The sequence below is a fragment of the Phoenix dactylifera genome, chromosome 11, assembly GCF_009389715.1.
Source record: "Phoenix dactylifera cultivar Barhee BC4 chromosome 11, palm_55x_up_171113_PBpolish2nd_filt_p, whole genome shotgun sequence".
Lineage (NCBI taxonomy): Eukaryota > Viridiplantae > Streptophyta > Magnoliopsida > Arecales > Arecaceae > Phoenix > Phoenix dactylifera.
In genome coordinates, this window is record NC_052402.1 from 3,940,891 (window position 1) to 3,968,160 (window position 27,270).

At 40.9% G+C, this 27,270-nt stretch overlaps 4 protein-coding genes across 9 annotated transcripts; 3 read left to right on the plus strand and 1 right to left on the minus strand.

The window, feature by feature from the left end:
• Positions 1 to 191: 191 nt before the first annotated feature.
• Positions 192 to 5,946, minus strand: LOC103721236 (tRNA (cytosine(38)-C(5))-methyltransferase 2). 4 transcript variants are annotated; one of them, XM_008811391.4, is made up of 11 exons: positions 5,778 to 5,945; positions 5,522 to 5,632; positions 4,072 to 4,165; positions 3,873 to 3,991; positions 3,648 to 3,770; positions 2,655 to 3,081; positions 2,437 to 2,531; positions 2,254 to 2,334; positions 2,120 to 2,132; positions 1,316 to 1,505; positions 192 to 1,102 (listed from the first exon to the last, which is right to left on the minus strand). In XM_008811391.4, exons 1-10 carry the CDS (start codon positions 5,826 to 5,828, stop codon positions 1,480 to 1,482), a joined length of 1,140 nt encoding a protein of 379 aa, XP_008809613.2. In that variant the 5' UTR covers positions 5,829 to 5,945; the 3' UTR covers positions 192 to 1,102; positions 1,316 to 1,479. The 4 variants fall into 4 exon arrangements, with proteins under 4 accessions (XP_008809613.2, XP_008809581.2, XP_008809597.2 ...); XM_008811359.4 differs by having other exon boundaries at positions 2,120 to 2,184; positions 5,778 to 5,942; XM_008811375.4 differs by lacking the exon at positions 1,316 to 1,505 and having other exon boundaries at positions 2,120 to 2,184; positions 5,778 to 5,946.
• Positions 5,947 to 6,856: 910 nt separating this feature from the next.
• LOC103721271 (cytochrome c oxidase subunit 5b-1, mitochondrial-like) lies at positions 6,857 to 11,162 on the plus strand. Of its 3 annotated transcripts, none has more exons than XM_017845770.3 (7): positions 6,857 to 7,345; positions 7,443 to 7,528; positions 7,629 to 7,682; positions 9,543 to 9,609; positions 9,885 to 9,964; positions 10,086 to 10,172; positions 11,144 to 11,162. In XM_017845770.3, exons 1-6 carry the CDS (start codon positions 7,177 to 7,179, stop codon positions 10,143 to 10,145), a joined length of 516 nt encoding a protein of 171 aa, XP_017701259.1. In that variant the 5' UTR covers positions 6,857 to 7,176; the 3' UTR covers positions 10,146 to 10,172; positions 11,144 to 11,162. The 3 variants fall into 3 exon arrangements, with proteins under 3 accessions (XP_017701259.1, XP_008809641.1, XP_008809633.1); XM_008811419.4 differs by lacking the exon at positions 11,144 to 11,162 and adding an exon at positions 10,433 to 10,534; XM_008811411.4 differs by lacking the exon at positions 11,144 to 11,162 and having other exon boundaries at positions 6,859 to 7,345; positions 10,086 to 10,480.
• A 145-nt stretch (positions 11,163 to 11,307) lies between these two features.
• Positions 11,308 to 14,814, plus strand: LOC103721678 (probable receptor-like protein kinase At5g20050). Its single transcript, XM_008811983.4, has one exon. The coding sequence runs from the start codon at positions 13,153 to 13,155 to the stop codon at positions 14,710 to 14,712; it is 1,560 nt and encodes a 519-aa protein (XP_008810205.3). The 5' UTR covers positions 11,308 to 13,152; the 3' UTR covers positions 14,713 to 14,814.
• Positions 14,815 to 18,644: 3,830 nt separating this feature from the next.
• On the plus strand, positions 18,645 to 23,050 carry LOC103721284 (acyl-protein thioesterase 2-like). The gene is made up of 9 exons (XM_008811429.4): positions 18,645 to 18,958; positions 19,053 to 19,170; positions 20,596 to 20,632; positions 20,837 to 20,906; positions 21,025 to 21,129; positions 21,828 to 21,978; positions 22,066 to 22,148; positions 22,475 to 22,568; positions 22,658 to 23,050. The coding sequence occupies exons 1-9, from the start codon at positions 18,928 to 18,930 to the stop codon at positions 22,743 to 22,745; spliced, it is 777 nt and encodes a 258-aa protein (XP_008809651.1). The 5' UTR covers positions 18,645 to 18,927; the 3' UTR covers positions 22,746 to 23,050.
• Positions 23,051 to 27,270: the final 4,220 nt, after the last annotated feature.

The following is a 27,270-nucleotide window of genomic DNA, read 5'->3' on the forward strand; positions in this document are numbered from 1 at the left end:
TATTTCATTAGTTTAATATCAATTTATATAATACTTAAATATTGTAAATATTTTAAAATATATTATTATTATTATTACAAAATAGTAATTACAATACTATAACAGCCTACCTCCAAGAGGGTAACCTTACTGTTTACAGGATTATCATCTCTCTTTCAGGATCATACAACCACCGGCATTTATGGTTTCAATTACAAACAACTAAACATGAATAACTTTTCCAACTAGATGTCAATTACAGCCTGTATTTGAATTGCATGTAATCCAATTACAGTGGAACAGATGATCGTTAAAACAAACAGTTAAAAAGTTTTAAATACGCAAATGTAGCTTTCAAATAATAAGTTAATAACATCCCGGAGTGCAGTCTCGTCTCCAAGGAAAACTAATACTTCCACGGTCCCAACCCCCGCAAAGACCCAGTCCCAAACCCTTTCTCTGACCTGTATTCATGGAAAGCACATGCTGTTGACATGCGGGCACAGATGCACACAATCTTCACCAAGTAAAACAGACAACTGATGATACGACAAGAAGCTCAAACAGAAAATCTCCTGCAAAGGGGCCTATCCACAACTGGATTTGGATCCAACAAATGTCACAATAGCTAGTTAAATGAATACAAAAACATAAATAGCTGCCTCCAACAGTATGAATGATTTTGAACCTCAAACATCTCTTGATGTGCTCCTAGAGAGAGCTTCTCAGCAAAATTTAACATTTAAATTTGCAGAGATAGATGGATTCTGAACAACCTCTTCCATCAGAAAGTTGGGTAGTCAGCTGAATCAGCAAATCATGACTCCATGCAGTAGACGTAGGAAAAAGAAACTTTTTGCCTATATCTTCACTATTAGCCACTATCTCAAAGATGTATCTATCAAATGTAGCTTTCTTTTCGTCTAGCAGTATGCATCTGTAGATCACATTACAAATCAATATGGCGGCCAGCCTATCAGATACCAATCGAACTGCACTTAAACCTGCATGGATGTCAGACAAGCGCAGTTAACTGCTTATTGGCGGATCTGAGGGGCAGCACTTATATGTTTACCATAAAGATAATCCAGAAATAGTCTGCAAAATTCTGTCTCAGTTTATCCTGCAATGTTTACACCATAAATATTAATTTAAACTGCCAGAATCATATATCAAGCAATATAACACAAATAAAGATACAGGACAGCATGCCCAACTGACTGATCTTGTTCATAGCCTTGTGGTGGTAAGATTCTTGCTAAGAAACGAATTTAACGATAAAAATGAAAATAATAAACTGACAAAACACAACATCTCGTTAAACAACAAAACGAACCTTGCGGCTTGGTCATTAGGATATTAAATTTCAGGAAGAGACTCATCATCAATGTTCCGGAGACAAACAAGCTCAAAGTTGCCCTTTGCTAAAACAGGCATTTTTTGCAATTTATGTAGGTTCAGTGAATAGATACTGGAGCAAGGGAGCCACGACTGCTACACTTAGACTATTCCCCAACAAGGCATACCTGCAGACAGAATTGTGAGTAGCCATGTATCAATGCTATATCAGTAAGTCTGTATTCCTATTAATTTTTCATTCTTACACACAAACTTCCAATTTTTTATCAATTATGCACAGCATGCTGCTGTGAAAGGGCATTTTTTTGTGGCACCTATTATGTAGTACATATTTGAAATCAAACCAAGGATCAGTATTCTTTTAGAGATACAAGGCCATTTAAGCTCCGGTTTGGAAGTTGCTCCTAAAGTTGACATTTTTTTTTTCTGTACAAAGTGCATATTTTTCACAACACCTAGTATATCTCTTTGCATTATTTTTAGCTTTCAGTATTGCATTGTCATAAGCTGTTCCCATTCTCTCTCATAGTTGCCCTTTGATATGGTATAATTATTTAAGAGGATTATAAAGTTGTAAAGTTTTAGTACTGTGATAGCTCTAGAGGCAACAACTGTAGCTTAAAAAATGAATTGCAACCGCCAACACTCATTCATAAAACAAAGCTCTATCAAATATATTGCCCAATGCAAACAATAGTTCATGTTCAACTGATATTTTTGGCATGGAGGGAAACATCAGCCACACCATCACTAACAAATGTAAGCCATCAGAGAAACTCACTGTTGTCGAAGGCCTATGTGTGGTGGGAAGTGGAAATCCGCCGGAAAAGAATGCAGATTTGCTACCTGTAAATGATCAACGCATGTAATATCTTATAAGTTAACTGACAACTGATAATATGCAGAAGTGCCTACCTCTCTGGGTGTGAAAAATCGAAGACACAACTCTTTTAAGGAGGAAATTTCAAGCTTTTTTGCTGGCTTTGAGTTGATGCTCTATCATTTGCAGCAAAATGTGCAGTAAGTCTAATAATGTATTAGAGAATAAATTACAAATATGAAGCAAAACAAAATGGAAAGCAAGAATGGGGACTCTACTTCAGAGGTCGCCAGTAAAGAGCCTGTTCCCTTCACATATCTATAATAACTTTTTGTGAAACAACAGCAGCGTTTGGAGTCAGGGTACACAATATCTGCGCATCTTGGTGTCAAGGATTTGAGAAGAAAAATAAACTGTAGACAGCTGAATAATTATCGTAACAGCCACCTAAACTTATTACTGAACAGGAAAAGAACACAAAGAACTATGAGGATACCCATGGCATTTCCCCACCTTTCAATAGAACTTATTGGAACTGCATACTTGTCCAAGGCAATTTTGTCTTCCTTAGCACCTTCAACCTCTTCAACAATATTGCCAGTGCGGATATTGGTATTTTCTATGTCTTGAGGTGCACCACTGTTGACTAAAGCATCATCAGTGTTCTTTTCACAATTCGCTGGACAGACATTACACTTGAGGCAGAAACTGACTCCAGCATACTCTGGCTGAGGATTATATGAAGTTTGTGCTTCTAGAAAGTTTCTTATTGGTTCACAAGATATGCCAAACTCTTCCTGTCCATCAGAGAAATGGTGCCTATCCTTTGGTATGGTACTGCTTGATGTCAAGTGTGAAGGGGGAGTCCGAAGCAGTTGGTTATTACAAGATGGGTGCTGAAAAGACAAGGGCTTCCTTTTTGCCTGCAAAAGAATCACCAAAGAGTTAACTTATATTTAAAAAGGAAAAGCATTATAGCCTTGTTCTTCCAAGAAGTCTAATTAACTAGTTAGCACAGACAAGGGGCAGAATTTCAAATACTTCCAGTACAAAGCATATACAGAATCTCTAAGCAACAGGATATCAAGTGAACAGTCATTGTTATACACTGATAATTCAGCCCCAAGCGAATGATATAGACCGACTAGCAAAATCCCTACAAAATTGAAGGTAACAGTTCCTTAAACATGGTTGTCAGTCAATGTGCAAATTTTTAATCACAATAAGATATTGTTTAGTTAAAATACTACGCACTGCTGAATGTCTTCATGATGTTTCTCAATGGTCAAAGTTATGCAGATCTGGAAATCATGCCTAAGTCCAACATAAACATTGAAAATCTATCCTAGCTTGGATCACATGCCTGTCTCTAGTAGTGGAGCCAGTGTAACTATGCAAAATGGTTCTTAACTTGCATCAATTCGGCATGTCGGCCCCTGCCCCCACGCAAAAAAATAGAAATGATGGAGGTCCAGTGAGAACAGCATACCAGGCAAAAGTACCGAGGCCTAGAATATGGCACTTTAAATTGCAACGGACTCAAGATATATTCTTGAGTGACAAAACCAACTCTTGTCAGAACTTTTATCATCTGCTTGTGAGTATTTGATGTCTGCAAGAAAATATGAAGATAAATGCTCATTATATCATCATTAACCACATACACACATGATAAAACAAATGTAAATCAGCATGCAATTAGTTTTATACAAACCTCAAACCCAACAACATTTTCCATGAATAACAGTAATGGAGGGTGCAGCATATGTGGAATAAGCTCTAGGATCTTGATGAAAGAAACTGCTCGTGCATCAGCTGAGCCCTTTTGAAGACCTAAATACAGTACTGTTTAAATTACAAAAACCAGTAAAATAATCAAAAGGAAAAAAAAATGGAAAAAAAGGCATATGAACCTTGTCGTGTGTATGGTTGACATGGAGGGGAAAGAAGCCATGCATGTGCTCCATATTTGTCTAGATCAATAGCAGTTAAGGTCTGAATGTTCCCCTGCACCCAGCAAGACAGAGGAAGGGGGGATGACACTGGGGAGGATATATCAAACTTGCAGATTCAATCTTAATCTATTTGTATAATAAAAAAAACCCCACTAAACCAAAATATAAACTTCAATTCAAAGAAGGGGTCATTGAAGTTATATTTGTTTGCAAACATGCCTACCCATATCTACAAATGTATGTACATGTACATATGTAAATGTGAACGCATGTGCCTCTGCTGGTTATTAAAGTATCAAATGGCTCCTTGTGAGTCTTTCACTAAACCCTCTTTCTTTCTTTCTTCCGGTCTTTCTTTCTTTCTTTTGTTGTTGTAATTGATAAATCTTAATCTGCAAGCCTAGATTGATCATATTGTATACATGCAGTCCTAAACCGCATCTTTGTTCCATGTGGTTATAAACCTCTGATAATCTTCTGACATCGTACATATTCAATCATCAGTTTGCAGGATTTGACCAGCGACATTTTTTCCCCATTAGGTGACAAGGGCGAACAACCTAGTTACCTAACCACTTTAGCTTGAGAACATAAAGAAGGTTGTCCACAATTTACAAAAGAATAAGAGATGATCCTGGAATTTATTCATGGGATGATTATCTATTTAAAAAGAATGGTGACATGAGGGTGTTCATGAAATGAAAGAGGTAGAGAACATGTTGAATGGGTTCATCATGCTAGTGGAGCTCAGGACTCTTGCCTGATTTATTTTTTTTCTTCCTTAAGGTGTAACAAGAGGAGAGTAAGTGTTGTTTCTCAGCTTCTCATGATATTAGTGATAAATTAATCGGAAAATAAAAACTTCATCGGACTTCACTCCGAAGACCATAGCAGCCATTCTGATCACAGAATTTTCCCAAAATCATGTTTTATCAGTCTCGCCAATCACTGGCTACATAATTTAACCGCGCCCTGCAGTCTAACTACAGTGTTCCAATGAATCACAGATTCGTGCTATTCAACCAATGGGTTCCACAATGCTATTGCCGAAAATGCAGACAATAAAGACGAGCGCGTATGAAGTCACGTGTTTAACTTGCTGAAAATGAGAGATGGCCTAGAAAACACAGATAAGTAGCACCAAAAATCCTAAGAGGCGCTGATAAGATTTTGCTTCTTTTCTTTTTCAAATTAAAAAAAAACAATTTACAAATGAACTAAGAAAATGATGTTTTCCTCGGACATCTCTACAAAAAAAAAAAATGTAAGAAGGCGAGCAAATTGGCAGCACCCCCTGCTTGGTAACGCTATGCAGCGTTGGTGGTAATTCGTACTTTAAGCTACCGCCAACCTATGGATAGAAATTAAAACGACAATACAGGATAGAGAGAGAGAGAGAGATGGGAACCTGGAAGGGGCGATGGCCGAAGTTGTGCTCGTAGACGTCGTTGGCTTTGTCGTTGATATCGAACGCCTCCACCACCACCCCTCGAATCCCAGCCCTCATCAGCGAGTACCTCTGCGGATTGCATAGAATAGAAAGAGAGATCCAATATCCGTAGATATCGGGAAATCATCTGATGTCTTAGAGACCACCAGAACCCTAATAACCCTGATCGTAGCGGAGAGCAAGCAAGATAGATGCGATAGGACGTAGTTAGTACCATTCCACCGATGCCGCTGTAGAACTCGAGAATCCTCCAGGATTCCTCCATCGCCCTCCTCCCGCCGTCGCCGGATAACAGTTCCGCGGAGCTCTCGCAAGCCCTAGCGTACCACAAGAGATTTCGCCAAAACGGCCTCCACGCGGGCGCCCGACTTGACACCCGCCCACAAGTCTGCAACCCATCTGATACGGATGCCGACTTCCGATCCGAGGCTTGCCAGCCGACGTGCAAGCGGGGCGCGCGCTTTTATGCGGGCCGGCGACTTAACACACTTACTAAGGGCCCATCTAGTAATAAATTTCATGTCTAACTACTATATTTGGTAAAAAAAAATTAAAAAAAAAATGATAAAATAAATAGTAGATTCTATATCCATTTTTTTTATAAGAAAATAAAATAAATACTAATATATTTATTATATTAATATATTCATTAGTAAATATTAATTCTCATAAATAATTAGCAAATATTCGTTAATAATCAATAAATATAACATGCAATTTATTAATAATTAATTTATATACCCAAACATAGCTTCTGCAGATTAGAAGTAGTCATGGGCGAATGGAATCAACATCTCATCTAGAAGTTGGAGATAAGCAACCACGGGCGGCGAGCGTTTACATGCGAGGTACAAAGAAAGAAGCTGTATTTATCCTTCCTACTTGCTCTATCATAGATTCATAGTCATGGTGGCTGCTAGATATATGACCAAGGGAATGTTCTGTAGTGCTTTAAGAAAACCATACAACAGCTCGTCAAAAGCTTACAGCAACCTGGTCCCTGATAGATATTTGGGATATAATTTCCAAGCCTCGTCTGCACATTTTTCTTTTTTCTTTTTTTTGGGCGAGATGGTATCATTTTTCAGCAATAGATACTGATTTGTAATTTAAGGTACATTCTCTTGACGAATGAATAGTAATATCATTTCTAAAAGCAGGTAAACAGTTATAATCTCAAGCTGCGAAAGAAAATATTCTATCGGCCCTGATCTGGCCCGCGTTATTCTATCGGCCTATAAATTCCTGAGTGTCGTCTCCCCAACTTCCGGGTTCGGGTTGTATCTTTCGCGCGAAAGAATGATTGATCCCATTTCGCGATATGGGCCGTTGGATCTTACTCCGCACAAATATCCGAGCACTCCGAACTTCTCCGTTGACGGCCCTCGAAGCGACTATTGTGCGATCCAACCGTGGATTCGGGCGAAGGATGGTGAATCCCTCTTTCGCGCGACGGATACACACCTTCAACCCCTCCTGTGAGATCGGCGGCGCCTCTCGGAATCCCCAATTTCCCATTTCTTGGTCGACAGAAAGCGCCCCCCGAGAGCGAGCCAGAACGAGAGCACAGATACGGGTTGACCTGAGAACTCCTACGGCGGCGGTGAGAGACGATGTGGCGGAGGGCCTCTTCCCACCTCCAAACCCTCGCGGCCCCCTGGCGGCGATCTGTCCCCCAGCTCCTCCGCCGCTCCGCCCAAGATACCCTACAGAGCCGGGCCCTCGCCTCCATCACCACCTCGCCGTTCCGGAAGACCTCCCTTCTCCTCACCTCGGAATCCGGTGGGTCCTCCTCCTCTTCTTTCTCTTCCGATCTCTGTTTTTTTTTGGGCGAGGATTCAACCGTTCTGATTCATCCGATCTGCTCTTCTTTCTTTAGATAATGTCCCGACGAAGAAGAGAGTGGAGGACGTGATGCCGATAGCCACCGGGCACGAACGGGAGGAGCTCGAGGCCGAGCTCGAGGTGAGTTTTCCTGGTTGGTTTGATATGCCGTCTTGTTTGGTCGGTTCAAGATTCGAGGGATTCTTTGCTTTTGCCGACTTCTTCTTCGTGTCATTTTTAGGGAGGGAAGCAGTTTGTTGGTATGGATACCCCGGTCGGTCCATTCGGCACCAAGGTTAGGCTGATTCTTAAACTTCAATCTGCCAGAGGTTCTTAATCTCTGATAAGTTTCTGCTCTGATCTTTTCGTTGATGACTTCTTTTTTCTTCTTTTGCGTGTGCGCGTATGCTTCTTTTGTTTTGTTTTTGCTTTTTCTTTTTTTTTTATTTCGGCGGGGCGGGCGGGCGGCGGGGGAGTGAAATCTAATGATATGGAGCCTTTCTTGGTTAGATCCTTTCCGTATTTTTGCATTTAGGTTGGCCTTCTCGTGCGTTTGCTGCAATACTTGAGCCAGATAATTAGTAGTTGGTGGAATAAAACAGAATGTTTGTGGTATATCATTTTATTAACGCGCATTGGATTGATAGATTTGTCCCTTCTTGTTATCACTATGGACATTGTATTAGAACAATTCTTTGTATGTCTAGGATGCTTGTGGATATCGTCGTATTTGCTATGACTGGAAGATGTGTCCGTCTTTTGAGTTTACCTGAAGAGAGTTTTCCACGATTGCTGTATGGCCAGCTTGGTGTCCAGCAACTTCACAATCATGGTAGCTCGATTCCTATCTTGGGCTAGTTAACTATGTAATTGATTTTTTCCCCCGTTTTAAACACCGGAAAGTAAAACCATGTTGGTGTCATGAAAACCTTTGGATGGCCACCAGCCCAGGTTGATATACATGAACAGCATGTACAGTCTGGCTTACTAAAATCTGCTGTAGGGTCAGGGAAAGAGAGTCATAGGTTGGATGTAGCAAGAAAGAATTGGGGTATTGGCGATCCTACAGTGCCCTAAAGTTCCAGTACAGTGTACCTCTGAAAAATATTTTAGTATTCTTCATAAAAATAAAGCGGGAAGCTTCTACCTTGTGAAGAGGACACCTGCCAGTAAATTTTGCCTTTGAAAGCCTTTTGTATCATTTTGGACTTATTTAAGCTCCTCTATACAATGCTGAGAACAAATGATAGATGACAAAACTGTAACTGCCCCTCCTTTTCATTTGGTATTATATTAACTTATTAATTTTAGGTACATGTTCCACTGGCCATGGATTGAATTTAATAAGGAATCATTCTTTTTTATTTTTCTTTCCAAGACATCTTATGAAATCTGCAAATTATATAGTTTTATTTATGTAATGCGTTGGGTCAGAAATATAACACTTCTAGGTCAGTTGAGATGACAGAAAGTTATTCTTGATAAAATGGATTGGATTTTAGAAGTGTAGAACTTTTTGAAGATGAGGCATAGGCATAGTGAGTCCTTGTATATCATAAGTTTATATTTTGCAAAGAAATTCATTGTTATTGTAGCCTAGATTACAGTAGGGGTGTTTGGAGCCTCTTTAGTGGAGCTGCACTATAGCTCAAGCTTCAGTGAAGCTTGAGTTGCGGGTGCTTCACATGCAGGGGCTCCAACACCTCTGTTTGGTTGGTGCTGCGGGTGGGGTTGGGGTTGAAGGCAGAGGGAGGAGGGTCTGGGTGGGAGAGGGTGGTGGCAGCGGTGCAGAGGGGAGTTGGGGCAGGAGATAAGGGAGAAGGGGCTGGTGATGACGTAGGGGGCATACAGCCAACATTCAACATCAATCCTTTACTATATATATTTTTGATCCTCAGGTGTGCCTCATCAGTGTTGTAGAAATTTTCCTTCCCCAAAGTATAATGAAATCTTTCCTGGATGTTGATTGTGAATTAGGCTTTACCTGGATGTTGATTGTGAATTAGGCTTTACCTGGATGCTGATTGTGAATTAGGCTTTACCTGGATGTTGACTGTGAATATATAAATGTTTATGCTTGTACAAGTTTATTAACTTTAGTAAAATATTGACTATTGAACTAGCCATAAAATATTCTTGTTTTGCTTGGATGTAGGAAGCACCTGCTGTCATTAAGTCCTACTATAATAAGAGAATAGTTGGTTGCCCTGGTGGTGAAGGTGGTAAGTTATTTTGTCATGCTAACGACAAGCTTGTTCTTTTGTCTGCCATGGAGTATTATTCGTGTGAGATTTCTAGGTCTGGCATCTGTTATATTTCCATTAATCCTGGCTCCTCATCTTTCAATTTTTCTTAGAAGGAAAAGAAATATAAGGAAATAATGTCTACATTTCAATTTCTCTTGTAAAAAAAGGGATCTAAAGGGAAAGAAGGTCCTAGGATACATTGGCACCATTCGACTGAGTTTGGTGACTTCAAATTCTTGTTGTGTTTGCAGAGGATGAGCATGATGTTGTCTGGTTTTGGCTGGAGAAAGACAAGCCACACGAGTGCCCCGTGTGCTCCCAATACTTTGTGGTAATTGTGATAGCTTATAAAATTCTTAGTGTACTTCTGAAAAAATAAAAGATTCCACAGATTTTGGTTGCTTTTAGATCTAGGAGAAAGAGTTCCTGATTAATTTCATACCACTTTGCAGCTGGAGGTGATCGGTGAGGGAGGGGACCCAGAAGCGCACAGTGATGATGAGCATCACTAGAGATAGGACTTTTGAAAATAAATATTGGTGAGCTGGATCATTTTGGTTATGCTGTTTGATCAATATTATTGCCAATGAATCCGAACGTGTTTCCTCTTGGCTGTTTTGCTTGCAAGGCCTAACTATCACCTATGTGACGTTTGCATTATTTTATGCTTTTTGATGCATTGTTGAATAATTGATCGCCATGTTAAGTTCCATTCTGTCTTTTGCTTCCAGTAAATCAGATAGGGTTTTTCCAGTGGTGTTAGGAAGCATGCACTGTAATCTGTTTTATCAATTTGTAGGCAACTTTGGTTCTTGGAAGCAACGAATGGTTAAAAATTGCTCTGGTAGGATTGTAATTTGCGTTGGCAATTTTTATGCGACATGCAATATTGTTGCTCCAACTTCTAGTGGAGCGAGTGGCTGGATTTGTTGGGATGACTGAAAGGCTTATATGAAGCATATTCAAGCAGTTGTTATTAAATAGGATCCAACTATCCATGCAGGCAACTATGTTAATCTGTAAAATGCTGACACAATGCTGAAGTGTAGCACGGAATTATGATTTTCTGTTAATGTCCATGAACGAACCAGGGCAGCCCAAATGGCTGGCTACTCGGTGCTATGCGGAGCTACTTTAGTTGATCCAACTTTGTAGGACCTTCTCCCTGGGGTACGCAGATGATCTGCCGATTACCAGGAAAGTGGGAGATCGTGGCAGTTTTGGCGATCACCCTCATCCTGCTTGTTGAGTACCCGCATTGGATTGACATTCTGATGGCTCATGGGTCTGGCAACGAGCCAAACATAAGTTTATATCAATTTCATATCAATTTGCAATGTTCTGGAGAAAAATTGCATATCAATTTCATAGATGAATGCAGTTGTGAAAGTTTATATCTAGAGATCTCAGAATGGTATTTATTGGAGTCTGGGTTGCATGTTTAACTCGGTCATTGTTTCGCTTCTGAAAAGTTCATTGCTATTGATCATAATGAGCTGTCTTACAACAGGTTGCTATATCTTAGGCTGGCCCATCAACAGGAAAATGTAGCCAACTTTGTCAAATGCAACTGGTATATCCTTGTCCACCTCAGTGGTGTGTAATTAATTATGGTATATAATCCTTTGGAAGAAGATCATCATATTAGTTGTAAATTTTCTCACTTCTTATGGATGACCGGACAAGTATGCTTCTGGTCCTCGCAACGAAATGATGGTTCCTAACTTGTTGAGCTGAGTCTTACCGTTAGTTGTGCATTGCTGACTTGAAAATTTCGAGCGCACAAGAACCCTAGGTTTTGGATTGACACTTGACTCAAATTTTTCTAGATTCCACATGGTGGAACTAGTTGTATATAGAGACAGCAGCCAAGAGATAGGCCTGCCTTCCCTTCAAGAAAGCATTCTTATTAAAGTTTTATCTAGTGTTCTGCTTCTTTTTTGTCAGAATTTCTTTACAAGATTTGAACAATCTTATAGTAGGATCTCTGCACTAATATTGAATGAAAGAAGTTATGTATGTTCACTGGTGAAAACATTTGACACTATAAGTAGCTGATTAAAACTTTGTCAACCATCGAGCTAACTGTTGGTTGGTGGTCTTCTCAGGGATTCCAACCTATGGTGATAAACAATATGGGAATCTTATGATTGTTTGACATAGTAAGAATGCCTTCGCTCAAATGACCATCGAATGAATGTGATTTAATTATTCTCTATATTTCTTTTAGGTAGTTGTAGTTTAGCTGATCTCGATGCTTGAACTTATAGCTTAATCTTTCTTTTACCAATTCTTAGCAAGTGCACATCTCTAATCCATTGACTTACAATAAAGAGGGAATAAGACACAAAGATTTCTCCTTCTCTGACCAAAGCCCCTCTGCTGAAAGGAAAAAGAAAAAGAAAAAGAAAAACAGGTACAAAGAACCAGTATTAATCTGCAGGCTTCGTAGAGAGTCCCAAAAACGGAAAAATAACTAGCTGCACAGAAACTTTAATCTAAAGAAGGAAAGAGAACGTTGCCTCAAAAAAAAAAAAAAGAAAGAAAGGTAAAGGAGAAAAAATTCATCGCTCAGAAACAAGAACATTCAGCACAAACTGTGCAACAAGGAGGAATAGGACGGGCACATCCTGAAATTTTAATAAAGGTTTTTGGTAGGTATCGCAACATGTAATAGAATTGATTGCTGGGTTGAAATCTACTTACAGAACTTGCATGGATTGACCGCTAATGTATCTGCTGGAAGCTACCTCTGTTAAATTGTGAGCCAACATTGATTACCATAACGAAACGAGTGCGGAGGATTAATTTAGTAATTGGACAGCAAGTTCCAGAGGGAGAGATCAGTGAATTGTCCTAGAGTTTCAGCAGCCTTTCTATATTTTCTCTTTCAAGTTCAGTCTTCCATCATTCCCACCTAAGTTTGCCCGAGAGTTTTAGGAACCTTTCCCATATTTTTTTTCCTCTCAAGAGTCAAGACTCGAGCAGTCCGCGTATACAAGTAATCTCTCTGACCATGAAAGCAAAGCTAACAACAATTAAACAGTGCGCTTACCTCTTCAAGGAAAGCGCCTTCGATGGAGGCAAGGCAATTGAGGTTCTTCGCTAACGCCGTGCTGATGATGGCAGTAGGTTCACCAAGAGAGAGAGCAAAATAGAAGTCGACGATTCCCCTTCCTCCGCTCGAATCCACCGTTGGATCAATGAGTGACGGCATTCGGATTGCTTTGAGATATGCGCGGAGCGCGATCCAATGGTCGACAACATCATCCTTTCGCGCGAAAGACGGAACCCGAACCCGTTCATAGGTAGGTAGGTAGCTTGGATGTGGAAACTTTCCCGTTGATTGGGTCCGCGATGATCAATCACAGGAGTCAATTTTTAACCGTTAAAATCATTAGGCCTGGTCAGACCAAACCTTACCTCATCACTTCGACCCTTTCTTAATCCACAATTCAGCCACTGGCTGAATTCCGGAAGCCGGGGGCCCGCTTGCAATTAATTCAATATCCCAGTTGGATGCTCTGCATCGAGACCTGTTCATCCTCAAGGAGCAAGACCTCTTCTCACAGTGCGACGCTCAGAACAGAACAACATGGTAACGATAGGCAAGGAAACCTCCTCGTCATACTGCTCGATCGTAATCCTGTGGGCAAGGATGGAGCTCTGATGATGGAGTCGAAGAAGGCGAAGATCGTGGCAGCCTCTTCGGTCGCCGGCCTCCTCATACTGCTCGTAATCCTGTGGGTATGCCTCGGCCATTCTACTGCCTTCTTCCTCATCGCAGGCTTCGACGGGGCAGCAATCCTTGCGATCTTCGTGTGGATATCGATCCTGCGCCCCTCACTCGACCGGAGAAGGATGTCGATGGCGAGGCGGTCGGCCCTCGAAGGGGAAGAGCTCCGCATCGAGTACAGTTTCCTCCGAAAGGTGGCCGGCTTGCCGACCAAATTCCGGTACGAAGTCCTCGCAGCCGCCACGGACGACTTCCAGGCCTTGATCGGGCGCGGGTCGTCGGCGTCGGTGTTCAAGGGGATCCTCGACGATGGCACCCCTGTCGCCGTGAAACGGATCGAGGGGGCTGAGCACGGCGAGCGCGAATTCCGATCGGAGGTCACGGCAATAGCCAGCGTCCAGCACGTCAACCTCGTCCGCCTCCTGGGCTACTGCCTCATCCCGGGGGGGGCGAGGTTCCTCGTCTACGAGTTCATCGCCAACGGCTCGCTGGACCGCTGGATCTTCCCCGAAGGGAAGGAAATCGAATACAACGGCGGCCAGCCGCGGCAGCAGCAGATGAGGAGAGGAAATCGGTGCTTGCCATGGCGGCTGAGGTACAGCGCCGCGATAGACGTGGCCAAGGCCCTGGCCTACCTCCAGCACGACTGCCGTGCTCGGGTGCTGCACCTCGACGTCAAGCCGGAGAACATACTGCTGGACGAGAGCTTCCGAGCTATCGTGTCGGACTTCGGGCTATCGAAGTTGATGGGCAGGGACGAGAGCCGGGTGGTGACCACGGTCCGGGGCACCCGAGGCTACCTGGCCCCGGAGTGGCTGATAGACTGCGGGATATCGGAGAAGTGCGACATCTACAGCTACGGGATGGTGCTGCTGGAGATGGTCGGAGGGCGGCGGAACGTTCAGCTGGTCGGCGGCGGCGGCGGCGGCGGCGCGTCGTCAAGGAAGTGGTCCTACTTCCCGAGGATCGTGAGCGACAGGGTGAGGGAGGGGAGGCTGATGGAGGTGGTGGACGAGAGGCTGGTGAGAGGAGGAGGAGGGGTGGAGGAGAGGGAGGTGAGGACGTTGGTGTACGTGGCCTTGTGGTGCATCCAGGAGAAGCCCGAGGCCCGGCCCAGCATGGCCCGGGTGGTCGACATGCTGGAAGGGAGGATGGAGGTCGATCTCCCGCCGGAGACGGAGATGATCATTCACGACCTCTTGCCCTCCTCTCCACGGAGAAGGACGACTAATAATAATAATAATCGCCATCATCGCAATCATGATCAGCGGTTGAGCCATGCGGCTGAGCCTTCCATGTCCATGTCGTATGAAATCGAGACATCATTTCTATCCGGTCGGTAGATGGCACCGGTTTTGTTGTTCCTACAAGTTTTGAGGCGGGAATTCATCGCCTTGTAATTTTTCAGATGATTAATTAGAGTTTCGGTGGCAAACGAGACAACCATTTAGTCCCCCTAGCAACTAGCAATATGATCGCTACCCGCGTACGCCTGTCATGCCCAGCCGCTGCCGATCTCTATATGCTCATATGTGCTTGCATGTCGCAATCATCTTGTACATACGGAAAAGGTTACGATAGCATCCATCTTGTACATCTTCACACGAGGCAGGTGAAGAAAAGGAAAGGAAGACGAGTGCTTTCAAATCACCTTGATAGCTGAAAGGCCGAGAGGCTATGACATGGATAGAAGGATTGGAGATTCCATTTATACCTAACTGAATTGTACCTACATATATTCTTAGATGCTACATCTTTTCGGTTCTTCTCGGATGCTGGCCTCTTTAGTTGTTTTGTTTTTGAAAGATTCACTCTATTAATTTCTAGACCACATCAAAAAAAAAAAAAAAAAAAAAAAAAAAAAACTTGCAAAAGCTCTCATCTCTCTCTCTCTCTCTCTCTCTGACACTCTGTCACACACACGCTATCACCTTTCAATCACGTCCAAAGGATTCTTGATTCAAACCTTTCTTTCCCTCCAAAGGGTCCAGAGATATGGCAACTTGCTAGGCCACCTTTCATTTTCATGACGATGAAGCGCATCCGCCAATATCTTGTGGAGCATACGCTAATGGAATAGTCGAAATGACTCAAGAGCCAATGCTGTGTCCTAGAAAGTGCATAATGATGCCCGCCAATCCAAATATTTGCTGTTGACACACAACTAGGAAAAAGTTTTGAACTAATGGAAGCAAGACATGCTTTGCTAACTAGCAAAATTTAAGATTCTCGGCAAAACCTTGACCTTCGCAAGGCTTGACATAAAAAACGATGTCTCTAAAACATATGCCTAGGGGTGACAAAATAAACCACTTGAGCTCACCTAGCTATTTGTCTTTCAGAGAAACTATAAGCTATGACTTTCAAAATTCACAATATTACTGAATCTACAAGCATGATAACCGTAAGTAGACGCTTTGACATGCTAATTAATTAGTACAGCATGATAAAATTCTCCTAGCGAACAGCAGTTTGCTTGCCATGCCACGGTTGGGGTTTAAAGAGAAAGGAATAATGAAATGAGCCTTAAAAGGTCAGATACCTTAAACCGATTCTAGATAACATAGAATACCATGTTCATTACTCCCCTTCTTTTGCATTCTAATCTGTATTTAAGAATTTGCTCAAAAATTTGCATCGGGAAATTTGATATCCCAATTATTTATTTATGCATAAGATATTGAAGCATCCACACATATAATAAAATGTAAGGTGCAATTTTAATGCACGGTGACGGGATCCCGCCACCATGGGATTTTGGGAAGGTTTGATGTATGAAACTTTATCCTCGAGTGTGGAGAGGTTGTTTTTGTATTTCTTATTTATAATACTTATATCATAATAGAGCAATCTTTTCACTGCACTTGGCTCATCCTCTAATTAAGAACAATGTACCTGTGCCTATAAAAACCAAGTCACGGTGGCAAGGCATTCACTTGGTTAATTCGGGGGGCTCTATGTACATCGAAGAACCATGGAGGTCTTGGTATTCAGCATTTGAGAGTTAGGCATGAAGCATTCATGGCTAGAGTGGCTGTGAATCTTATTTAATATTTAGCTAGGGTAGGATTATTTATGGGCCGAGGTGGTTGCATCTAAGTATAATTTCAATGGCTCACGGAAGACTTACAGATGCATCTAAGTATAATTCGATGCGAAGCCGCCACCTGAATACCTAAAGCAATATTATCCACGTCATAAAACACCACATAGGCGTTATCATCCGAAGGTTGTGGATGTTCTGGCAAAATTGCAAGGGCAACATAGGCGGGTCGCCAACCTTCCTTTTCTTTTTGAAAAAGAGAATGATTTATATACACGTGCTCGTTGGCTTTCCTCACAGCCCACTTGTGAATCACACGCGCGCGCGCGCACACATATATCCCTCTTGTGCCTCGCTTCCAGTTGTATATATGAGGGCCCGCGGGGGGCCATACAAGAGAAGAGAGTGAGTGAGGATGTCTGCAGTTCCCGCAGTGTGAATTAAAGACGTCTAAATCAAACCTTGGAATGTAGGTTCGATAACAAAGACGTTTATGGACGCAAACAGCTCCTGGTGTTTCCCGAATTATTCGCACCTTTCGACTCTTCTGATACTTTAATTATCAGAGGCGGGCCAGGATTGTTGCATTAAAGTTCCCACCCTCTCGAGATAAGGTGAGGACGTACAGGTTGCTTATCAAACAATCCAAGACACATTACCCTACCACCTCAGTTTTTTGATCGAGTTGTTTGCCATCATCCACATGCAAATCATATAAAATGGAAAGGTGAAGTGCATACGATTCCCTCTGCATGGGGTGGAGTAGACAGGCTTAATTGGAAGCAAACCTTTCCAATATTCCCCATCAACAGAGGAGAAAAGGATGGCTCGTTAGACTGACTCCAGTTGTTTGTTTTTGTTTTAAGTTTGCATCGTTGGGGATGGATGAACTTGCCACACCTCGCAAGTTTGTATAAAAAGAAGAATTTGCAAAGGAGACCTTTCTTTCTCCACAAACCAACTAACCTAAAATAGAAGCCAGAAAGTGGCTGGGACCGTCCCTTACCAAATGGGTGCCTTAAATTGAAAGGTGACTTGTGATTTGTGGCTAAATAAACAACTGGACTCACAACTCACTTATGCCCAAGTAACTTTTCACAGTCAATAGTACCTGTTCTTCTGAAAATATGCAAATTTTATACTTTTACTGAAACTGGGGGAAGCAATTCGCTTCCTCCATTGCCCTTCAAAAAAAAAAACAAACAAAGAAAAAACTCGCATGCGCTCCCAAGGCAGGCGCGATGGTGAAGACCCAGGCAGGTCTACGGTTTGATTCGACCCGGTCATTACATACCCTTGGAAAAAGGTCATAGGTCTATTAATTAGGTCACAGAGGAGGATGGTGTTTTCTTTTCTCTCAGCGCGGGAGTCTAATAACAAGCTCATACTTTATTTTCACAGTCGAGAAAGAACAGCGGGGTGGGCTATCTGGCCAACTGCATCCCATCTGATCATATTCCCTTATTTCGGTGATTCTTGGAAAGTGTGATCCTAAACCGAGTGGTATATCGAGAGAGAGAGAGAGAGAGAGAGAGAGAGAGAGAGGAAGGAAAAAAAAAGTTGATCCCAACTAATTTGCGATTATTTTTAGTTGGGCTGCTGGGCCCTGACCCAATTGATGATTTGAGTGCGATCAAGCTTCTTGATAAGCAATGGGCTCCATGCCCATCACCCACACCATTAAAGACAGAGTATGCCCACAGAAAAATGCCAAGTTGAAAGACGAAAGGAGAGGCCAAAAAGAAGGCCAAGGAAGAAAATTAAGATCCCATGCTTTTGCTGTTTCTCCTCAATTTCAGGTCGGTACTTGACTTAGAAAAGCATAGCCCACTTCCCATGTCCTTTCTTTTTTTCTTTCCGTAATGCTGCATCTACTTCAGGCTCAATTATTTGTTTCCTTTCTCCCCCCTTCCTTGTGTCTACTCATTAATAAATATATACTACTGCATCGGTGATGAGATCATGACGTGCGATTCTTGGGTGCAACTAATCACGCTGAGAACGCCAATAAAGAAAGGTTATTTGACGTGTTATTATTGGAGATATTTCGTGCGTCGCCTGGGTTCGCTCTCCACTGCCTCCAGGCATCGATTCCTGCAGGCAAATCCAAGCATCACTACCCTTCTTCATTCCCCTCCTTTTCTTACTTTATGTTTCACTTCGTCTCTTATTGGCTCGATGGTTCATGCATGGGTGTGCGCGGTGTGCCCGTAGATTCTCTACCTTCGGAAAAAGCTTCCATGCTTTCCATTCTATCTTTTATCTTTCCTTATCGGGTGCTGCCTGTCCCCCTTTTACCTTGGGCTTAGAGGCCTTTCCAGGAACAGCTTGCAGCTGGTGCGAGCAGGAGCCTAGCTAGTGGGATGGGGATCCATGCATGGGCTTATATTCACATTCCACTTCCCCACAGATGTGTATAAATTATAGAGGTCGGTAGGGTGATTCTTCATCGCAGGACAGCTAGTTGCAGCAGCAGTCATCGCAAGAGGCAGGGGTTTTGTGTTGTCCCACCAAGATGAACTACGGGAGCAGCTCTCGTGCCTCTGGTTTGAATCCTTTTGTTTGGTATAGTTTAGAGCTGTGGTTTCATGTATGGTTTAACTTTTAGCGGTTTTGGTGAGTTGAAATGGATAAATGCAGGTCCTAGGACTGCAACTAGGAGGTCGTTTGAGTATGGGAGGACCTATGTGGTCAGACCAAAGGGAAGGCACCAGGCCACTATCGTGTGGCTTCACGGTTTAGGTGATAATGGAGCAAGGTATTCTTATTCATCTGTAACCAAACTTCCTTTCCCCTTTGCATGCTGCTCCTTGATACAAGTTGAAGCTAAGATTGCCTTCGGCCAGCACCCTTTCTCATTGAGTTGGTTACCGTGACTCTGCTTAATTTATGGTTTAAGACATATATAAGTTCCCAGTACATGGATGCGAAAGTTGCACACACTTTTGAACTTGGTAAAAATGTTTATGGTCTGTGTTAACATTATCGAAGTGCTATTCTTTCTTTCTTTCTATCTTTTCCCGACGCAAGAATGTCCACCGAGCTGAAGAATGTTGAAGATTGTTACCTAGCATTTTTTTTGTGCCTATTTATTCCATTTTCACTTAAAATGATTAAGATGGTGGTTTTATTCCTTTCACATATTCCTAGTATTTCGTTTTTCCTTCTTAAATTCCTAAAGCATGTGCATGGTATGGGCTATTTTTCTCTTTTTTGGTGCAGACCGAGGGAATGAGAGTAGGTGGGGAATGTCAATGCGCTTCTGGCAGTTCACGGGGAATCATCTCTCCTTCGCATGTCTAGTTCATGCAAAAGATTCCCTGCCCAAATTAAATGATTCGATTCTAGGAGGCATGACAACCGTGAACATAATAATTAACAAAGATAATAGTACCCTGCACTTGTCATATCCTATCCTTTCTTTCGGTGACGGTCATGAATTACAAAAGGGAATATGCCTGAAGGCTTGATTCCTGGACCACTGGTCCAGTGTCTTGGTGTACGCCCCCTGCAGAAAGTTATTCGTCTCCCCTGAGTTGTACTTCTTCTAGGTTCTACCTGCATGCTGAGCGAAAAAAAAAAAAAAAAACTGCTTCCTATCTGGTTCCTGCACTGCCTTTTGCTTCAAATTTTTTCTTTTTTCTGCTTCAAAAGCCTCACATTAATGCAGAGGGCTGAAACCTAGGCATCAGCACTATCTTTGGTTTCGTGTCATCGTATGTTCATTTTCTTTTTACAATAATGAAGTACTGCCATGTCAAGGATATCGATCAGCATGCCTGTATCAAGGTTTAATTGTATTATCAAGTGTGCTCAGTTTGCTACAGAGTCATGTTTGTTGAGCCAATAACTGAAAATAGTATCCTTTCGTTTTGAAAAGGCAAAGCAAAAAAAAAAAAATGATGCTTGATATGAACATTAGATGAAACATCATGTTGGTTGTATTTTTTGCCCTTTTACCCCCCTTTTTCTTTTTCCCTTCTTTTGGGTACATTTTTAAGTGTGTGTTTTTGCTGGAATGGCACATACAAATCTTATATATGCTAACCGCTGTCTTTTATCATCATAAACTGCTTTTTTGTGAATCAAACATTCACTTCTTACTTTGATGAGAGCTCGAGATAAATTAAAGAAATTCCCAGACATGCATGCACAATTTCTCATTTCTGGATTTCTGTCGCAGCTGGTCCCAGCTCTTGGAAACCCTTCCTCTTCCAAATGTAAGTAGGATGATTATGTTCTTCTCCGAACACTCAGTGATTTCTCTACTTATATCATAAACATGCTGTTCTATTACTGGTCATCTTCCTATGCCGGGAATTAAGCTTTTAACTTTTTTACTTGGTCATTACATAATTTACTGGTTAATTTGCTGGCATATATTTTAACAGCTTAGTTTCACCAAGGCTTATCGTGTAGTGCAGGTTAAATGGATTTGCCCCACTGCTCCTACCCGACCTGTGGCAGCCTTTGGTGGATTCCCGTGCACCGCCTGTAATTTCTCTTTCTTAATTACGAACTTCCTAATATCTTTGTATTTAGAGACCTGCTCTATTTAGTCTCATCTGATGTAGAGTTGTGAAGCATTCTCATAGTTTGGGTTCTGTCACAGGGTTCGACGTTAAAGACCTTTCAGTGGATGGTCCTGATGATGTTGAAGGGACGGATGTTTCAGCTGCACATGTAGCAAACCTCTTGTCAGCTGAGCCTGCTGATGGTAAGCTTCGAAGGAAGATACTTTGTTTGTTCACTACTGTATCTGCACATGTTTATCAGGTCATGAAATTCATATATTCGTATTGGTTTATACGTCGTTTCTCTTTTCTTTTAATCATAAACGTCTGACACTTTTTAACCATGGAATCCGGACCTCAATTCCCATGGAGAGAGACCATTTAACCTGAGACGTTACTGCAATGATAATTAAGCTCTCTACTTAATTAGCAACCATAAGTTCTGGGTTCGAGTCTTGGAGATGCATCTGCATGTATCCGGGCCTAGAAAATTATAATGCATGCGGCCGGGTCTCCTTATTTTTCTCTCAAAAACGTACGACATAGTGAGAAACAAGAAGATTCTGCCTTATTTTTGTTATTTTATGGTTGAAACTGATAGACACGCGGCTTTAGGTAGCTAGGTTCCAATAACAAGAAATTAAATGAAAAGCTGGATACATATGATTATCTGAAAGTCTACTTGATGTGAAGAAGAAATCATGTTTGCGCAGTTGTGTCTGTGTGAGCATTAAATTTTGCAATTTTCAGTATATTTAATATTTTCTATCGCATATATATATATATATATATACTGCACCAATCCATGTACATGTAATCCATAATAATCCATTATGGGCTTGAACTTCCAGCATATATATATGCATACTAACATCAAGAATGATCAAATTTGTTGTTACAGTAAAACTGGGTATCGGTGGCTTCAGCATGGGCGCGGCAACTGCCTTGTACTCTGCCAGTTGCTGCGCGTATGGTAGATACGGAAACGGCAACCCATATCCGATCAACCTGAGTGCGGTTATTGGTCTAAGTGGCTGGCTTCCATGTTCCAGGTTTGTTCAATTTTGGCGCACATAAATCTCTTCGTTATCTATTCTCATATCTCAAATCGAAATCAAAGCTCTTCAATATATATCCAGGACCTTGAAGTACAAGTTGGAAAGTTCACAAGATGCTGCAAGACGGGCTGCCTCCTTGCCTCTTTTGGTCTGTCATGGAAGAGGTGCCTAATTAAATACATATATATATATATATATATATATATATATATATATATATATATATATATATATATATATATATATATATATATATATATATATATATGTATGTATATATATTAGCTGGCTGCTATTACTTCTGAACGCATTCTCTTATCTGAAACGTTTCTGCCATGTCGCTTCTATAATTCCATGCATCGACGAATAAATCACAGCTGAAAACATTGCATTCAAATCGATCAATAAGACGTACGTACGCCTTCAATTTGGAGAGGAAACCGATGGATGGTAGGCGTCTTGATTTCTTCTGTCTTGTGTATTTTTGCAGGGGATGATGTGGTTCCCTACAAACATGGGGAAAGATCGGCGGAGGTCTTAAGATCATCTGGATTTCGAAATTTGACTTTCAAAAGTTATAGTGGGTATGGAAATTAACATTCGTTTAGCATGGTTTTTCCCAGCTGACGGAATCAACTGCTTTTTGCGTGATGATGCTATTGGCGATATGCAGGCTTGGCCACTACACGGTCCCTGAGCAAATGGATGATGTCCGCAAGTGGCTTACTGCAAGGCTGGGGCTGGATGGGTCTCGGTCATAATTGGGGAGTTTCGGGACGGCAACTTCCACAATATGGGCCAAAGAAGTCTATTAACTACTAGTAATTTTCGGTTTGGTATATGGTACGGTAGCGTTTGATCGTCTCAGCTTCCGGTCCCTCGCCGGTTGGCTCGGTATACGTACGTATTCGCTCGTTCGTTTCCTAGTCTGGCTGCTAGCTTATGGCAGCATCACTGTTTCAGAGATTGCTGGTATATATGGATATGTATGGATTTTACGTGTGCGTGTTTTGTAATATTGAGAGACCATTTCTATTATATGCAAGAATCTATAAAACTTTCCTGATGGTTGAGACTCCCCACCACTTATGCAGTTCCTATGTTGTTAGATTAAGCTGTCACTGCTGCAGCTGCATGCAGCATTATTCTACATTTGAGCTCGATGATTGTGCATTATTTTAGCATAACAAGCACTGTTTAATTTATTAGGTTCTTCCATGGGGCCTTCAGTCCGCTAATCCCATTTAGTTAAAAGTGCATGCAAGACTTATGTTTCTGATGCTCCTCTTTATTCCCAGACTTGCTCCTCCGCACGGTAGTAGACTCGGTCCTAATTAACGAGACAATATAAAAAACTACTAATATTTTCTTTCCCTTTCCGTAGACATGAAGTATGAAGGCAAGGCTGATAGAATGGAGGAGTTGGGCAGGGCGACCCTTCCCCTCCATATTATAGAACTCATGAGAGTTCGTCAATATATAATTATTTTCTGGGTTAAGCTGACTGGATGCACATATACATCACGACTGCCTGATGCCTGATTATATGGGCCGTTTAATTCTGCTTATTGAATCCCTTGGAGAATTCCGGGAATCCAAATAAGATGATAAAGCAGATGCACCGGATGCCACTGATGATTAGGTACATTTCACCAGCATTAAATGTTACCATAATTTTAGGAATCGCGTAACAACCTATATTGACCCGTAATATATTTTTTTTAGCGTGATCCTGTATCGGCTTGTATTATTATTTTTTTGTTAGCATTATTTTATTAGGGTGAGTTTAGTGATCACAACCAGTAATATTTGTTTTTGTTAGCATGATCCTATGTCAGTCTATATTATTTTTCTTATATGGAATCTGCATGCTAGTATATATAACTCTTGAGATATACCGAATGTAAAAAAAACATAGCAATAAAATCTCTTTTTTCTTTCATTTTTTCTCTTGTTTTTCTTCTTTTCTGCAAATATTTTAACGTGGTATTAGAGTCACCAATCATCTAATTTGTTGCTGCCATTTCTTCCGCCTTTGCTACAGTCGGTGTTGCCATGTCTAGAAGATTTGATAACCTTATTGCCAATTTATTAATCTCCATTTCCTAGTAAATAAACACCTGAATCATCTATTTTCTAATGAATTCACATATTCTCTATTTACCAATGAATCAACATTCGAAAATCCCATATTCCTTAGTAGATGTTCATATCCTATATTTTTTATAGATTAACATCTGAAGATCTTTTATTTGTAGCTCCTCTCCGCTACTTTTCTTCTCAACTTCAAATCTTCGGCCGTTCCTCCTCACCGTCACTCGACCCCTTTCTCTCCATCTCTGGTCTTATTTGTTGTCTTCAGCTCCTTCATCATTTAGTTCAAAATCTTTTGCTCCTCTTCCATAGTACCTCTGTCTACAAAGATTGTCAACCTTCGGTTGCCTTCTCTCTGATCTCTATTATCGCTACAACTGTCATCTTCTATATGTCTTCTCATTACTCATCATCAAATAAGTCAATCAACTACATCGGCAGACACGCCAGTCAGACACATGGACACATACACTGGTTTGCTATGTTAGTCAGTCATATTAGTGGATACATTAGTCTTTCACATTAGTTAGTTACGTTAGCATTGCCAACATATCAGTTTCTTGCATTAGCTTTCTGATCTATCACATAAGTTTCTAAGTTGTTATGTCTGTTTATGTTTTGCATTATCAAATTCTGTATTATCATATCAGCTTGACACATAGTCTACCATATCAGTTTTTGAGTTATTATGTCAACTCCTAATCTGCTACATCAGTTTTTGAGCTGCTATAACAGTTCGTGTTCTGCCACTTTAGGCTTTATGCTGCCACATCATCTTTTGATCTACCACCACATCAGCTTTTAAGCTGCTACTTTAGCTCTTGATTTAGTACATCAGTTTCTGGGTACATTTTGTGACTAGTTTTCAAACTCAAGTTAGCACATACAATACCATCTTGAGTTTGAGGGAGGATGTTGCCCTAATTTTAGGGATCACGTAACAACCTATAGCATGATTCTGTATCGACTTGTATTATTTTCTTTTATTAACATTATCTTGTTAGGATAATTTTAGAAATCGCGTAAAACTTGTATCAGTCAGTAATATTTTTTTTTTGTTAGCATGATCCTATATCAGTCTATATTATTTTTCTTATATGAACTCTACATGCTAGTATATATAACTCCTGAGATATACCGAATGTGAAGGAACATAGCAATAAAATCTTTTTTCACTTTCACTTTTTCTCTTGTTTTTCTCTTTTTTTGCAAATATTTTAATATGGTATCAGAGCCACCAATCACCTAATCTGCTGCCGCCATCTCTTCTACCTTTGCTATAGTCGGCGTTGCCATGTCTAGAAGATTTGATAATACTTACTGCTGATTTATCAATCTCTATTTCCTGGTGAATAAACACCTGAATCCTCTATTTTTTAATGAATTCATATATCCTCTATTTACTAATTAATCAACATTCGAAGATCCCATATTCCTTAGTAGATGTTGATATCCTCTAATTTTGGTAGATTAATATCCGAAGATCTTTTATTTTGTAGCTTCTCTCCGCTACTTTTCTTCTCAACTTCAAATCTTCGATCGTTCCTCATCGCCATGGCTCGACCCCTTTCTCTCCATCTCTAGTTTTATTTATTGTCTTCAGCTCCTTCATCATTTAGTTTAAGGTCTTTTGCTCCTCTTCCATAGTACCTCTGTCTACAAAGATTGTCAACCTTCGATTGCCTTCTTTTTGAGCTCTGTCATCGCTACAACTGTCATCTTCTATATATCTTCTCGCTGCCACATCATCAGACAAGTTAATCAACCACATCGGCAAACACGTCAATCAGACACATGGACACACACCGGTTTGTTGTGTTAGTCAATCATATTAGTGGACGCATTAGTCTTTCGCATTAGTTAGTTACGTTAGCATTGTCAAACATATCAGTTTGCTGCGTTAGCTTCCTGATTTACCACATCAGTTTCTAAGCGGCTATGTCTCAGTTTATGTTCTACCATATTAAATTATGTATTATCATATCAGTTTGACATACAGTCTACCATATCAATTTTTGAGTTGTTATGTCAACTCCTAATCTGCTACATCAGTTTTTGAGCTGCTATAACAGCTCGTGTTCTGCCATATTATGCTTTATGCTACCTCATCATCTCTTGATCTACCACTACATCAGCTTTTAAGCTGCTACTTCAGCTCTTGATCTAATACACCAGTTTCTGGGTATATTCATGATTTAGTTTTCAAACTTAAGTTGGCACATACAATACCATCTTGGGTTTGAGGGAGCATGTTGGTCTAATTTTAGGGATCACGTAACAATTTGTATCGGCCTATAATATTTTTCTTTATTAGTATGATTCTGTATCGACTTGTATTATTTTTTTTATTAGCATTATTTTGTTAGGATAATTTTAGAGATTACGTAACAACGTACCTGTATCAGCTAGTAATATTTTTTTTGCTAGCATGGTTATATATCAGCCTATATTATTTTTTTTTAGATGAAGTCTGCATACTAGTATATATAACTTCCGAATGTGAAGGAATGGAGCAATAAAAATTATTTTTTTCTCACTTTTTTTGTAAATATTTTAATATTAAAAAAATCAATCTGAGCAAGGTAAACGGGGCGGATAGCCGTGACAAAGGAAGCAAAATCAACAATAAATCACTCTGAGCAAACGCGGGCCCAGCAGCCGCATGAAACGTACAGTGAGATTTGGACATTTGGAGTTACAGGGAAGAAGCTAGCCTATGTGGCATTGCGCAGGATTTGGCGTTTCACTGTGGACCTCCACTCTTTCCGACTCCCCATCCATTGCTATATAAAATGAAGAATAATGTAAGAAGCAAGGAAATCAACTTCACCCTGGAGAGAATATAATCGAGAAAGAACTGATTAAATGAATCTCACTTCCTTGTGCCAGAATCCTTCCAGCTTTGACTACTTCTATATGTCTGATGATTTGACTATTGTTTCATGCACTGAGGTGTTTCACGTCTGCTGATGACAGGTAATCCTGGTTTATGCTTATTGGTGTTTCTCATCATGAATCTCTACTAGCTGTTGTGCTCGCTAAATATTTTCTAGATGTAAACTAAAACTACTACTTATAAGTTGGAGAAAATATATATTACATGACAGCTTATTTGAAGGTTCCTGCATTTTGACAGGCTCAGAAGCCTTCCATCAAAGAAAAGAAAAACGAAACAAAAAGAAAAAAGCAAGG